Here is a 14322-nt window from a genome sequence, read left to right as displayed (position 1 = left end):
CCAGGGACAGTTGGCACCAGGGAAGGTAAAGCAGTGAGGTGACAAAGGGGACAAGGGGGAATGGCTTCCCACTGCCAGAGGGCAGGGTTAGATGGGCTATTGGAAAGAAATCCTTCCCCAGGAGGGGGGGAAGCCCGGCACAGGTGCCCAGAGCAGCTGTGGCTGCCCCTGCATCCCTGGCAGTGCCCAGGCCAGGCTGGAGCAGCCTGGGACAGTAAAGGTGTCCCTGCCATGGCAGGGGTGGCACTGGATGGGCTTTGAGGTCCCTTCCAACCCAAGCCGTGGCAGGATTCCGTTCCCAAGGTCCCTTCCCAAGCGAGTAACTCTGTGATTGTGCGAGGTCCGTGCCGCTGATCCCGGGCTGCGTTTGCCGGGAGCCGGAGCAGCAGAATCAGGCACCTTTCCCCGGGATGCGCTGGGAGGGATCAGAGCAGCGCTCCAGGGAACCGGGACCGGCCGGGGAGCGCTGGCGGCAAGGGAGGGCGGGCCCAGCCGGGGCGGCGGGGCGGGCCGGGGCGGGCCGGGCGGCGGGGCCGGGGCCGGTGCCGGTGTCGGCGGGAGCGCGGCCGGAGCCGCACGGGCGGCAGGTACGGGGCACGGGGGGCCGGGACAGGGCGTGCGGGGGGGGTGCCGGTCCCTCCGGCCGAGACCCTGCCCAGGGATGCCCCGGCATCTGTCAGCGCCCTCGGGCATCCCGGGCAGCGCGCCGGGCCCCAGGGACCGGCTCGACGGGACCGGCCGTGGTGGCTGACACGGCTACACACCCGAGCTCACCCGGTCTCTGCCTGGTCTGGCAGCAGCGGGGCAGGTTTGCGTGCTGGGCAGGGGTTTGGGGTGTACCCGGCGTGCAGCAAGGGGTAGTAACTCGGATTTAGCCTTTATTTACCCAGGGGTTTCCTTTAATCTCCCTGATAAAAGAGAATGGGAGCAAACCGCATCTTGGTGGAGTAGTTCAGTGTTTGGTTTGGTACTGGAAATGTGCCATCTCCCCCAGGATGGTGCTCCCAGTGGGGCAGAGTGTGCCCGCAGCATCCCAGGGGATGCAGTCCCTGGTGCTGGGGGTTTGCTCCTCTTACTGTCCAGGATTCCTTGCCCAAGCAGCCAAGTGAGCTCACAATGTGACCTTCCTGGCACATGAGGAGCACGGCTTGTGATTGTCCGAGAGAGAGGGACAGCATGGGAACCACAGGTTCGTGGATTGGGTTGAGTTGGAAGGGACTTCCAAGTCCACCTCGTTTCACCCCCTGCCCTGGGCAGGGACACCTTCCACTGCCTCAGGCTGCTCCAAGCCCTGGGCTTCCCACCCGCCAGGGAAGGATTTCTTTCCAGTATCCCGTCCATCCCTGCCCTCTGGGAGTGGGAAGCTATTCCCCCTTGTTCCCCTTGTCCCTCCATGCCTGTCCCCAGCCCCTCTGCAGCTCTCCTGGAGCCCCTCCAGGCCCTGGCAGGGCTCTGAGCTCTCCCTGGAGCCTTCCCTTCTCCAGCCCCAGGAGCCGCAGCCCGGCTGCAGAGCAGAGGGAGCTCAGGCTGGGCAGGGCAGCGGGAGCAGAGTGCCTGGCACACACACAGAGTCGGGGCAGCGCTATCTGAGCTGCAGACTGTAAATACTCCTGAGTGCTGCTCGCCTGCCCGTGGGCTGGAGCCCCGGAGGCGCCTGCGTGGGCTGGAGCCGTGGGCGGCGGAGCTGGCACTGTGTGCCCTGGCCACTGTCCCTGCACCAGCAGCACAGGGCATCTGCTGGGAGCTCTGACCCCACCTTGAGACAGGCTTCTGGCACAGGTGCTCATTGGCACGTGTCTGCTCCACTTTTCCAACTGCCAACCTGTAAACTTGTGAGGTAATAAAAGAAATTCCTCTAATTTGCCAAAATAACCACTAGAGAGTATAGATGTCTCATTTAGGAAAACTAGGCTTTTCCCTCAGGGTTCAGGGGAGATGGCAGATGAGCAGCTGGTCATCAGAGGGGAGTGACTGGTGTGTCTCAGGAGAGAAAGTGCTGAGCAATCACAGTGTCATCAGGCTGGTAGTGTCAGCGTGGTTTTGCTGCCCATATCTGACCCTGGAGCTTCCAGGAGTGGGGCAAGTTTTGCTCATGACTTTATTTCCTTCAAGTGGCAATTGCCCTAGGAAAACCCCAGAGGAGATTCAACAGAGTCAACAGGATCATTTCGTAATGTGGGAGTGTGATGTCACTGTGAGGTGGAGGAGTTTCACCCAGGGTGATGCTGGGATGAGGCAGGGCTGGATCAGCTGCTGGAGACAGGGAGGACACGTCCTCAGCACAGAGAAACCCCACTGGAACCGGGAGCAGGTTTCTCCTAGGACGGCTTTGGTCATCCCAGGGATGCAGGTGCTGCCAGGAGAGGGGCCTTGGCACCCTTGGCACACACGGGGGCTCACAGCCCTGCCTCAGCTCGGGTGACCCTGCTGTGACCAGGGCAGCCCGGAGCAGAGCAGGGATGTAACGCAGGGCTGGCTCCCACCTGCGAAGGGTTCGGGGCTGCTGTCTGTGGAGGGGGTGGCCCCTCTGTGCCCCCAGCCCTGCTCAGCTCCTGCTCCATCACTGCTCCTCCTCCTCCCTCCCAGGGGCTGTGGGAAGGGGACACAGTTGTCAGTGCACGGATGGAGAGAGGGTCCTTATACCCCTCATTTATCACCTCTCTGCTCAGGTGCAGCCTGCTGATGGGGCAGAGCAGGACCCACCCCAGGCTGGCACCAAACCTGGCACCAACCCTGCCCTGAGCAGCTCTGGGCTGAGCTCTGAGCACTGTGCCAGGGAGGAGCCCCCAAAACAGGGCCTTGGGGCTCACCTGGGGCAGCTTCCAGCTGTCAGCAAGGAAGGAGCTTGTTTGGAAACACTGGAAATAAAGATAGGAAGAAAACTGTTAAAATGAGAATATACATCGCAAAAAAAGTCATCTAGGCATGTTCAAATGCAGCTTTTGCTCCTTGCCATTTCTTTTATTCCATATAAAAAGGAATAACTTCTCCCAGCACTGGCAGGTTGATGAGTGACCCACAGAGACTGGCACACAAGTGGGGTCCCCCTGTGGCAGGAGCCAGTGGTTGGTGACAGCAGGGACAGCCGAGGGCACACAGCTGGCCAGCAGCAGCCAGGCAGGGGCTGGAAACTGCAATCCACTCTAAATCTGTTACTGGATTTGTTAAAAGGCAGAAAGTGTTTCCTCGTCGGCCTCGCTGGGCTCCCCAGATGTGAAGCAGCTCTGAGGACTGTAAAGCCGAGGCTGGGCTTGCTGTGCCCCGGGCAGGGCTGGCTCACTCTGCAGGGCTGGGGCAGCACAGCCCGGGGCTCACAGCCCACCGCAGCCTGGGCAGCTCGGCACAGACCACGGTCACCGCCCCCCTCCGTGGTATCTGCCCAAAACCCAGCCAGGCTCTGCTGCAAGCCGTGCTCCCTCCATAGCAGAGCACCCCAGGCCAGGGCAGGAGGAGCCTCAGTGGCACGAGGGCATGGAGGATGAGATGGGGAGGCTGGGGATCCGGGGGTCCAAGTCCCGGGACACGAGTTCCTTGGAGAACAAAAGCTTTTCTATGAGAGTACAGCCTGCCCTCGGATCTTAGAGGAAGCAGCTGGGGTTTGTTCTTCCCCAAGTCCTCTCCCACAGAGGAGCACCTACCTCTAACACCAGAGGTAACAGGCATGCAGTGAAAACCATCACCCCTCTTTGTGTCGTGCAGCGAGACTTCAAAATCTGTTGGGTTTATAGTGTTATCAAACTCTCTGCGTGCTACTCAGGAGAACTGGCAAATCTGGCCAGCACATCAAGGAATCGGTATCACCTTCTTTATTTTTGAAAAGTATGAAGAACCCACCTCCTTTCACTCCCCAGGGCCCGTGCACACCTCTGCTGCCTTCTTTGCTCACCTGCAAGTAATGCTGTGTCACTCTCATTCCTGCCCTGCCGAGTGCTGCTCCTTGGTGAACTATTGCTGCATTATTCCGCCACTCTTCCTCCCGGGATGGGGCCTATTCCCAGCATTAATCTTTAACTCTGCTCTCCTGCAGCTTAAATCTGACAAATGTTCTGAGTGCCTGCCTCAGGTTCTTTTTGAAATCCTGCCTCGGGATGTTAAGATTTAGTAACACAGATTCTAACCTTAAAATAGTAGCACAAAATGTTCTATTTACTCACAAAATGAATGCCAAGTATGCAGCATCCCTCACCACAGCAGAGGAGTGGGGGGGCCATACTGATAATATCTGACAGACAAAGGAATTTGGTAGAAAAAAACAATCTGGTGTCCCTCCTCCAGCGGGCAGCAGCCCTGGACAGCATTCCTGGTCCTGGGAAAGGTGCTGCTGCTTCCAGCTCCTCTTCTTCTGTCCCTCTGAAAGCTGGTTGTGCTCTAATACTTGCTACTTTAAAGGAAAATTGTCTCAGGCTCCATGCGAGGTTGATCCCTGAACGCCGTGAGCCTGAGCTCTACCCAAGCCAGCTCTGCGTGTACTGCTTGGTCCATCTAGTGTTGGCTGAGGCTGGGACAGCATTCCAGCTGTATCAGAGTGCACACAGCAGCACCTGGGCAGGCATTGCCACACTGCAGGGCCCTGGCCAGGCTCGGGAGTCACCGGGCACGGCCACGTCCCGCAGCTCACTCAGCTCTGGTGGGGCCAGCAAGAACCCAAAACGTGACAAATCATTCAGCACCTGTGGAGCTGCCGATCCCAAAGCTCTCCTGTGAGAGGAGGCTGGCTGCCATGCTGCTGCCATGGCATGACCCTGCAGAGCATCTGAGGCGTTACAAACCTGGGTTACAAACCACGGCCGTGCCATCGCAGTGGCTGCCCCACTCCTGCTGTGCTGCCCAAACCGGGCACCGGGTGTGGCACAGCCCCTGCTGCTCTCAGAGCTGCTCTGATGCCTTTTCTCCTGCTCGCAGGCAGCAGCATGAACCTGAAGAAGTACCTGGTGCGGGCGCTGCACCGCCTGCAGAAGGGCCCTGGCTACACCTACAAGGAGCTGCTGGTCTGGTACTGCGACAACACCAACACCCACGGCCCCAAGCGCATCATCAAGGAGGGGCCAAAGAAGAAATTAATCTGGTTCTTCCTAACGCTGCTCTTTGCATCCCTGGTCTTCTGGCAGTGGGGGATCCTCATCAACACCTACCTCTCCTACAATGTCACCTCATCCCTCTCCATTGGCTTTAAGACCATGAAGTTCCCCGCAGTCACCATCTGCAACGCCAACCCCTTCAAGTAAGTTTTTCTTCTCCCAGTTTCCCCATGTGTGCCCTAACCCCTCAGAAACATTGCCAGTGAGAGGTACTGAGGGCCCGTTCCTGTCTGAGACATCACATTAGGAGCATCAATGGAGTCACCAGGTGTGCCTTAAAACAAATAAAGAACCATATGGAGATGAATGGTTCAGGGCCAGAGGAGGGTTCATCTCCCTGCCAGTTCTCCTGGGCTTCACAGAATCCCAGAACAGTTTGGGTTGGGAAGGGACCTTCAAGTTCATCTCATTTTGCCCCCTGCCCTGGGCAGGGACACCTTCCACTATCCCAGCCCTGTCCAGCCTGGCCTGGGCAGTGCCAGGGATCCAGGGGCAGCCACAGCTGCTCTGGGCACCTGTGCCAGGGCCTGCCCACCCTCATGGGGAAGAGTTTCTTCCTAACACAGTTTCTGTACCATATCAGTCAATCCAATGAAGGTTTTTATCTCCCTGCAAACTTTCCTCAGCTCGTAAAAGAACCAAATTCAGCTCACCTTTCTCAGCCAGAATCAGTCTCTCCATCTTTCCCCACAATTCCTTTCCTTCCCCTTCCTCGCTGTGAGCATTCTTCTCATTGCTCATACTCCAGTCACTGAGAGCTGGTTCCACAGTCCTGTCTGCCATAGAGACAGAGAACTGAATTGTGATTTCAAAGGAGTCACTGATTTTCATTAGAGTTGCTTTAAATCTATCGTTGTTTTAAATCCATGCAATAGTGTAGCCCAAGGCAAGAGGCTCCCAGCCAACACAAGAATTGCTTAGGGGTAGTTTTTCCTCCACTTGCTAGAGATGTTTTGTGTAAACTGTAGTGAATTACTGAACTAGGACCAACGTGGCCCAGCACTGGTGTGTTCAGCCCTGCAGCACTCCCTGTTTATCCTCCCACTGCTCTGCCCAGCTGCAGCCTGCCGGGACACCAGGGTGTGAGCTGGCCGTGCTCTGCATGGGAGCTCCCTTGTCCTGCAGCAAATGGGGGCAGCACTCTGAGGTGCCCAGGAGGGTCTGAGCTGGCTGTGCTCTGCATGGGAGCTCTCTGTGTCCTGCAGTAAATTCAGGCAGCACTCTGAGGTGCCCAGGAGGGTCTGGGCTGGCCGTGCTCTGCATGGGAGCTCCCCTTGTCCTGCAACAAATGGGGGCAGCACTCTGAGGTGCCCAGGAGGGTGTGAGCTGGCTGTGCTCTGCATGGGAGCTCTCTGTGTCCTGCAGTAAATTCAGGCAGCACTCTGAGGTGCCCAGGAGGGTCTGAGCTGGCCGTGCTCTGCATGGGAGCTCTCTGTGTCCTGCAGTAAACTGAGGCACTCTGAGGTGCCCAGGAGGGTCCGAGCCAGCAGTGTACCAGGTGAGCTGCCTCGTGTCCCCGCTCCCTGGCACTGCTGTCCCACTCCCTGTCCCGCAGGTACTCGGAGGTGAAGCCCCTGCTGAAGGAGCTGGACAGGCTCATCGAGGCAGCCCTGGAGAGGATCCTGCAGCCCACACCAGGAAACAGCACTGAGAACACGTCCCTGCCACTCAACCTGGAGCTCTGGAACCAGATCCCCCTGGTCCTCATTGATGAGCATGACAAAGACAATCCCATCATCCTGGACATCTTTGAGACCAACCAGACTGCTGTGGACAATGAAAATGCCACAGACAGCAGAGCCAATGTGAGCAGTGACACTGCTGAGGGCCACCAGCTCTATGGGATGAATGGAACCATGGACAATGAAACCACTGAGGTGAACCAAACCACTGCTACACCTGCCCCGGCCAACACCACGTTGGAAGAGAAGAAGTACAAGCTGGCAGTGAAGCTGGTGAGATGAGAGGGGTCCCACAGTGGCAGCGGGCAGAGATGAGGGATGGGTGCCTTGGCAAGGATGCAGCAGGGAGATCTGTGTCCCGTCCCCACCAGCTGCCCATGGCCACTCTGCCCTGGGGCTCTGCTCTGGCTGTGCCAGGTCTGGGCACTGCCTGTCCCTGCAGGCTCCCAGGCACCTTCATCCCTTCCTGGGGTCAGGCACCCAAAATGCCAAGGAGAGGCTGTGGCTGCTTCCCCATCCCTTTCCTGCTGCAGTCTGCAGTGCAGAGCCACAGGGTGATCCTGGAACCCCTCACCCCTGCTCCCATGGAGGCTCCAAGGACCCTGCCTGGGCAGACCACGGAGGCTGGGGAAACTGCAGCCTTAAAGAATTGGTCCAAAATTGCCATTTTCTGTTAACTTGTGGGGTCACCCTGGGGATGATATATGACCTGCCCAGCAGGGAAACGTCCCTGGCTGTAATGACAGCCAGCTCAGAGTGACAGCCAGCTGAGTGTGACAGCCAGCTCAGTGACAGCCGGCCTGTGGCCCCGTCAGGCTGAACCTCTCAGTCCCTGGAGCTGCAGGCAGGGCTGGCATGTGGGTGAGCAGGTGGGGAGGGGTCCCCCATGGCCCTGCCGTCCCCAGGCTCAGGCTGCCTGCTCTGTGTCCCCAGTGCAGCCACCAGGGCTCTGAGAACTGCACGTACAGGAACTTCAGCAGCGCGGCGCAGGCGGTGACCGAGTGGTACATCCTGCAGTCCACCTCCATCCTCTCCAAGGTCCCGCTGCACGAGAGGATCAGGATGGGCTACCAGGCAGAGGACATGATCCTGGCCTGTCTCTATGGGGCTGAGCCCTGCAACTACAAGTAGGTGCACAGGAGCCCCCTGCTGCCTTCTGTCCCTGCAGGAACGAACAGCACGTGGGTTCCTTTCTCTTTTTAACGTATATATCAGCTGCCAATGAGCTTGCTGCTGATTCTCAGCTCTAACAACGCTTCCCAGTGTTGGGAAGCACAGCTGCTGAGCTGGGCCCACCTTCTGCTTTATGTCACACCCCTTTAGTCCCCCCAAGAGTCACAGTTTTCTGTGTATGATTCTTCCAGGAATTTCACCCAAATCTACCACCCAGACCATGGTAACTGCTACATCTTTAACTGGGGCATGGATGAAGAGGCTCTGAATTCTTCCAACCCCGGGGCCGAGTTTGGTAAGCGAGTTCTGAAATGGAGGAGGGGGCTGGAGTGGCAGATATGAGGGCTCTGTCTCTTGGTGGCCTTTTCTGTCCCTCAGGACAGACTTATGATTCCTCTGTCACTGGAGCACTGCACCAGGGAACAGAGGCTTTCCAGAAGGGGGTGAGCCCCAAAAGGAAAAAGTGCCACACAGAAAAAAGTGACTACAGACATGAAGGGCACCCTCAGGATGTTTGAAATATCTGAGGCAACACCTGACTGTTGCCAGCTACTGCAGTTCTGGGCATTCACCACCACCAGTGTTCCTCCCCAGGTCAGGCTGCTGTGGCAGCCAGACCCTGGCTCTTCCCAGGGAACAGGAGAAGAAAGCAGACTCCCTTTTTTCCCCAAGCCTCACCTTCCCATGCAATTCCTGTTGTGTTTTGTCTGGTGTCCCAGGGCTGAAGCTGATTCTGGACATCAGCCAGCAGGATTACATTCCCTACCTGTCCTCTGCCGCTGGGGCCAGGCTCATGCTGCACCAGCAGAAGAGCTTCCCCTTCCTCAAGGACCAGGGCATCTACGCCATGGCTGGGACAGAAACCTCCATTGGAGTGCTGGTGGTATGTGTGGCATTCCTGGGGAGCAGATTGTCTGAGAATAATGTTATCTGATGGGAGCCAAACCAAGTTTGCTTTCAGTCTTGGCTGAACTGGCTCAAACCAAAGGAGACAAGGTACACACCTGTCAGGGGCTGGAGCGCTTTATGGAGGATTTTATGTAACTGTCCTGGCAAAGGGCTTGATTGAGGCCGGGATTCTGGGCTCGGGTCACGGCTGTCTCTTTCTGCAGCACGTCAGAAGGGGCTTTGGCAAACCCTGAGCAGCCTGGGCTGCCCGGATCCACCCAGGGAAGGGGCTGCAGCCTCCTCAGCTCTGCCAGCCCTGACTCTCATCTCTAGCAAAGCCAGTGGGGAGCACGGGATTACAGAGCTCTGGAGAATGGCACAGGGACCTGTGGAGAAGAGATAAGCACAGTCTGGTGTCTGGGTTTCTCTCCAGGACGAGCTGGAGCGGATGGGCTACCCCTACAGCGACTGCACCCTCAACGGCTCCGACGTCCCCGTCAGAAACCTCTACAGCCAGTACAACACCTCCTACTCCATCCAGGTAACACACCTGTGCACCAAACAGCACTCTTCAGGAAAAGTCATCAAGGCACTTAGATCTTTGCCTATCATGTAGGGTACTGGGGAATCATAAAATCATAAAACCTTTCAAGATAATCAAATCCAAGTATCAACACAGCACCAGCACTTATAAACCATGTCCTCAAGTGCCACATCACATGATTTTTGAACACTTCCAGGGATGGTGACTTCACCACTGCCCTGGGCAGCCTGTTCAAATGCTTTACAACGTTTTCCATGAAAAATTTTTCCTCATATCTGATCTAAGCCCCACATAGTTCTGTAGAAAGAGTCATTGAGGCTCTGGGAAACTTCTGCTGAGACAATGTCCAAGTGACACTTCTCAGGAGCCTGTGTTTTGTGTACACAAGTGACATTTGCCCCTGAAAGGAGGTGAGTACAAAGCAGAGAGTCTCCCTCTGAACACTCCTGCGATCTTTAACTTTTTTCTCTTTGGGGGAATCAAGTCATTTTTCACTCTGAAAATGCAGCTGGTTCGTGCAGGAAGGGAAACAGCCCTTTGCTTCTTCATCACTCTGAAAATTGGATGAGAAAGTTGAGTGTCAGTAAACCTTGCATCTGTAGAAAATTAGAGGGCCAGCATTAAGCAGAGGTTAATTTGTAACAGGCTGTGCTGGAGAGAGAAACAGCTCTTGAGGGTGCAATGTGATAATAAGGGAAACACCCAAACCCTTTGGGCTGATTCACAGATGCACCCGAAGATCAGGAGGGCTTTGGGCTGGCAGTGGTTTTATATTTCTACCTTTCTGTAATATAATAACAACTGGACCACTTTAGCCAGCTTTTGAAGATGCTTGTATAAGGTTTAAGCAAACACTTGAGAGGGTTGCATTATTCCCTGGAAGTGCAATCGCTGACGGAGTTCTGTGCCCACGTAACTCCACTTCAGAGCCCTCTCAGGTAAACCAGGCTCTGCCAGCACTGCCTGGCTGCTCTGCACTCTGTGGGCCTTTCCTGTCACTCAGAAATTCTCTGCTTGTCCTGCCCACAACTGTTAAATTGAATTATCTTCTCACAGACTTTGCTATTGCTTTGTGCTGCCTCGTGCAGAATCCCACTCCAGGCTCGGGTGATGAACTTCACGCCTCACCAAGCTAATGGCAGTGCAGCAGCTGGAGCTGCAGCCACAATCCTCCCCAGAAGAGCAGCACCGACACAGAGATCATTCGTCTGCTCTTTATGTTGGAGGATTTGGAAATTCATGGCCTTAAAATGTAAAACCAGCCCTTTGTCAGTGTTGTGTAAAGCCTGGAGAGCACAGCCCTGTCTGCTGTGGAAGAGAACATTTGTATTCCCTTTTGGAAGCTTGAATGTTACTTCTGTGAAGCCCTAAAATGACTGAGAAACGAGCAGTTTGCTGTGTGAGCGGGAGCGGGTGCTGAGCCCCCTGCATTGCCCACGAGGGCTCACGAGTGGCCAAAGAGCTCCAGTGCCCAGCGGGGCTGGCGGGGTCTGGGCAGGGACCGGCTCCGGCAGCCCCAGACCCCCGTGCAGGGCAGGAGAGGGGGTTCCTGGGGCACGGGGGCTCCGGGGGCGCTGCCATCCCAGCAGGGCACGGCGCCCCAGGGCTCAGCCGGCTCTGAGCATCCCCCTTCCCTGCCAGGCCTGCCTGCGCTCCTGCTTCCAGAACCACATGGTGGAGATCTGTGGCTGCGGGCACTACATGTTCCCTCTGCCTGAAGGGGTCAGTTACTGCAATAACGAGGACAACCCAGGCTGGGGTAAGAGCTGCTGGGGGTGTCAGGGGCTGGGTCTGCTGCTGTCCCTGCAGCTCCCTGTGGGATGTGGCCACCTGGGCCAGTGCTGGGAGAAGGGGCCGCATTTGGTCCTGGGGGCTGGGGGAGCCCTTGGGCACCAAAGAGAAAGAACATGGGATATCACTCCAGACCTCAGCACCCAAAAAATTTGGGTCCCCTGGCAGGGGCAATGGAGGATCCAGTGCTCGCCTGGGGTAGCACAGCTCTGTGCTGGCAGAGGCCAGGGCTGTGCCAAAAATACCAATCCTGGGCAAGCTGGTTCTGTGAGAACTGTCTTCAGAAACTGACAGTTTATTTTTAATTTATTAGTAAATTGCCTGAATGTTTTGCTCAAGTTTCTCAAGGAAAGGAAAGATGGCAAATCTGTGCTGCATGGTCATACCTAATATTTGTTTTGATAAATGGAACTGATATACCTGAGTAACTGGGTCCTTATCTAAAGAAATACTTTAATTTTGTTTTCACAAAACAGCATATTGCTATTCCTCACTGAGGTCCAGCATTAAACAGCGTCAGATCTGCATTGACTCCTGCAAAGAAACATGCAAGTGAGTACCTGAGCCTGATCTGGTTGCTGTGGAGGTGGAGGATCCTTCACTTTGTCTCCCATCGGTCCTGACTGTCCTGAAAGGGCAGCAAACCCTGCAGGGCTGGTTTACTGTGGGAGAACTGAAGTTCCAGGGGCTTCAGAGGAGGGGAAATCTCCACACTAACGCTCTCCCTCTCCACTCCAGTGACACCCAGTACAAAATGACCATCTCCATGGCGGACTGGCCATCAGAAGCCTCTGAGGTAACCCCCATTCCTTGGCTTGTGACAGACTCTGGTGGCTGCTGTCCCCAGGCAGGGGCACTGGCTGTTCAGAGCTTTGCTGAAGTCCATGTTTCCCACATGCAGACCAGCAGCAGTACCAGGGCATGAGGCAGGGAGGGACCCCAGGGTGGCTCCTCCCTGCTGGGCTCTGCCCCGGTGCCAGCCCAAGGCTGAGCCCACCTTCCCCACCCACGCAGGACAGGGAAGGACACCCTTCCCACCCTGTGCCCTGCTGAGGCAGAGCTGCCCTGCTCAGCCCCACGGTGTGCCCTCCAGCTGCACAGGGTGCCAGGGCTGCCTGGCACGGGGCACCGCACCCGCTGGGCTTGTTCTCTTCAGGAGCACAGGGTGTCTCTACTCTTTGTGAACAGATTTTGTTTCCCTAGGACTGGATTTTCCATATTCTGTCTTATGAAAGGGATATGTCAACAAATGTGACTCTGGACAGGTGAGTGAAAGGAACAACCACTCTATCTTCTCTGCTGAGCCTGTTAACATCAGCCTGACACGAGCCCTGGCTCCGGGCCAGCGCGCGGCTGCGGATGGCAGCGAGGACGAGGTTTGCAGCGTTCACCTGGGACACACAAAAGGCAGATCCAAAAGGCACTTCGTGCATGTCATCTGCTCTCCAGAGCTGCAAACTGGGCTAGTCAAACTCAAATGTGCAGCAAAGTAAAATCAGCCTTGAGGACAGTTCCAATGTCATTACATTTGTCACTCCATACTGATGTCTTGGTGTCTCTCTGTCCCACAGTCAGGCTGGAGCAGAGGTGCAGGCATTGACAGCCAGCTCCTCACTGAGGTGGATTTTGTTCTTTACAGGAATGGGATCATCAAGCTGAACATTTACTTCCAGGAGTACAACTACCGCACCATCTCGGAGTCAGCTGCCACCACGGTGAGTGCCCACCCCAGCCCTTCGGGAGGGCAGGCACAGGAGCCAGCAGCTGGGACGGGCAGGGCTCAGTGCCCTGGGGCACAGCCTGTCACATCCCTCGAGGCTGCTTCTTGGCACGCCTGCTCAAATGCAGTGGATGAAGCCACCCCTGCCTGGTGGCTCAGAACCCTCAATTCCTTCCCCCACTCCGCCTCCCGTCCCTGTCCCAGCCCTGCAGGGCAACACCAGCACAGGAGAGGCCCCAGCGGGCAGGTCCCGGTGCAGGGGCATCACCCACATCAGCACTGGCGCACGGGTGATGGATCGGGCCGGGGCACATCTGGGGGGCTCACTCTGCTCTCCTCCCACAGATTGTTTGGCTGCTGTCGAGCCTGGGAGGCCAGTTTGGGTTCTGGATGGGGGGCTCGGTGCTGTGCCTCATTGAGTTCGGGGAGATCATCATCGACTCGCTGTGGATCACCGTCATCAACGTCATCAGCTGGTGCAAGGGCCTGAAGCAGCGGCGGGCGCGGGCGCGCTACCCCGACGCGCCGCCCACGGTGTCGGAGCTGGTGGAGGCTCACACCAACCTGGGCTTCCAGCACGAGCCCGTGGGGGCCCCGGCGCTGCCCCCCGAGCCCGGCACGCCCCCGCCCAACTACGACTCCCTGCGGGTGCAGCCCCTGGACACGCTGGGCCCCGACAGCGACGCGGACACCGAGTGAGCGCAGGGTCCGGCGGCCCGGCCGCGCGCTGGGCAGCTTCTGGCCAAAGTCAGAGGGAATGAAAAGCCCAGGCTGCCCTCTCCTATGACTGATCGCTGGCAGGAAGCTCTGCCCAATAAACCCTGCAATAAACCTCACAGAGTCAGGCTTTGGCTTTGGTGTGTAGGGCTTGTGTACATCAGTATTGCTGTAAAATCGTGTCACTGTTTCTCATCACCAGGTGGGTGGGAAGCAATTCCAGTGAGCAGAGCAGGGTGGTGGCAGGGAGAGGACAGGATGTCCTCACAGTGGATGCAAGGCCCTGGCCTGGTAGATCACAGCACCCTAGAAGAGTTTGTGTTGGAAGGGACCTTAAAAATCTCTCATCCTACCCCCTTCTCCAGCGCTCTTGGCTGCTGTGCCATACCATGGAGCAGAGCCTTGGGATGGGACCAAAGCTACTTTTGACCTCTGAGGCTGCAGAATTTCCATTCCCAAACAACTACAATGGAAACTGAACTCTCCCTTCACTGCTGGAGCCCCTGGGTGCCCTGTTGTGCTGCTGCCCAGGGTTTGTAGCACTCACGGTGCAGGTGGGCACAGCTGATGGTGTGTGCCAAGAACACGACTCCACAGAGACTCGGGTGGGAGGAGGCAGCAGCCTGTTTATTATCATTCTTGCAATAATAAAAAGTTGATTTAGAAGTTGCCTTTAGCTTCCCTGCTGGCAGTGGGGTAGTGCAGTGCTGGGTTGATGGCAGTGGCTCG

At 56.7% G+C, this 14322-nt stretch overlaps 1 protein-coding gene across 1 annotated transcript; it reads left to right on the top strand.

The window, feature by feature from the left end:
• Positions 1–551: 551 nt before the first annotated feature.
• Positions 552–13712, top strand: SCNN1B (sodium channel epithelial 1 subunit beta). The gene is made up of 13 exons (XM_064725933.1): positions 552–587; positions 4903–5221; positions 6634–7033; positions 7694–7887; positions 8125–8228; positions 8653–8816; positions 9255–9362; positions 11007–11124; positions 11633–11708; positions 11895–11952; positions 12360–12421; positions 12796–12871; positions 13222–13712. Exons 2-13 carry the CDS (start codon positions 4911–4913, stop codon positions 13573–13575), a joined length of 2025 nt encoding a protein of 674 aa, XP_064582003.1. The 5' UTR covers positions 552–587; positions 4903–4910; the 3' UTR covers positions 13576–13712.
• Positions 13713–14322: the final 610 nt, after the last annotated feature.

The sequence above is a fragment of the Zonotrichia leucophrys genome, chromosome 14 (assembly GCF_028769735.1).
Source record: "Zonotrichia leucophrys gambelii isolate GWCS_2022_RI chromosome 14, RI_Zleu_2.0, whole genome shotgun sequence".
Lineage (NCBI taxonomy): Eukaryota > Metazoa > Chordata > Aves > Passeriformes > Passerellidae > Zonotrichia > Zonotrichia leucophrys.
The sequence above is the reverse complement of the archived record's forward strand: the minus strand, read 5'-3'. Positions and strand labels throughout refer to the sequence as shown.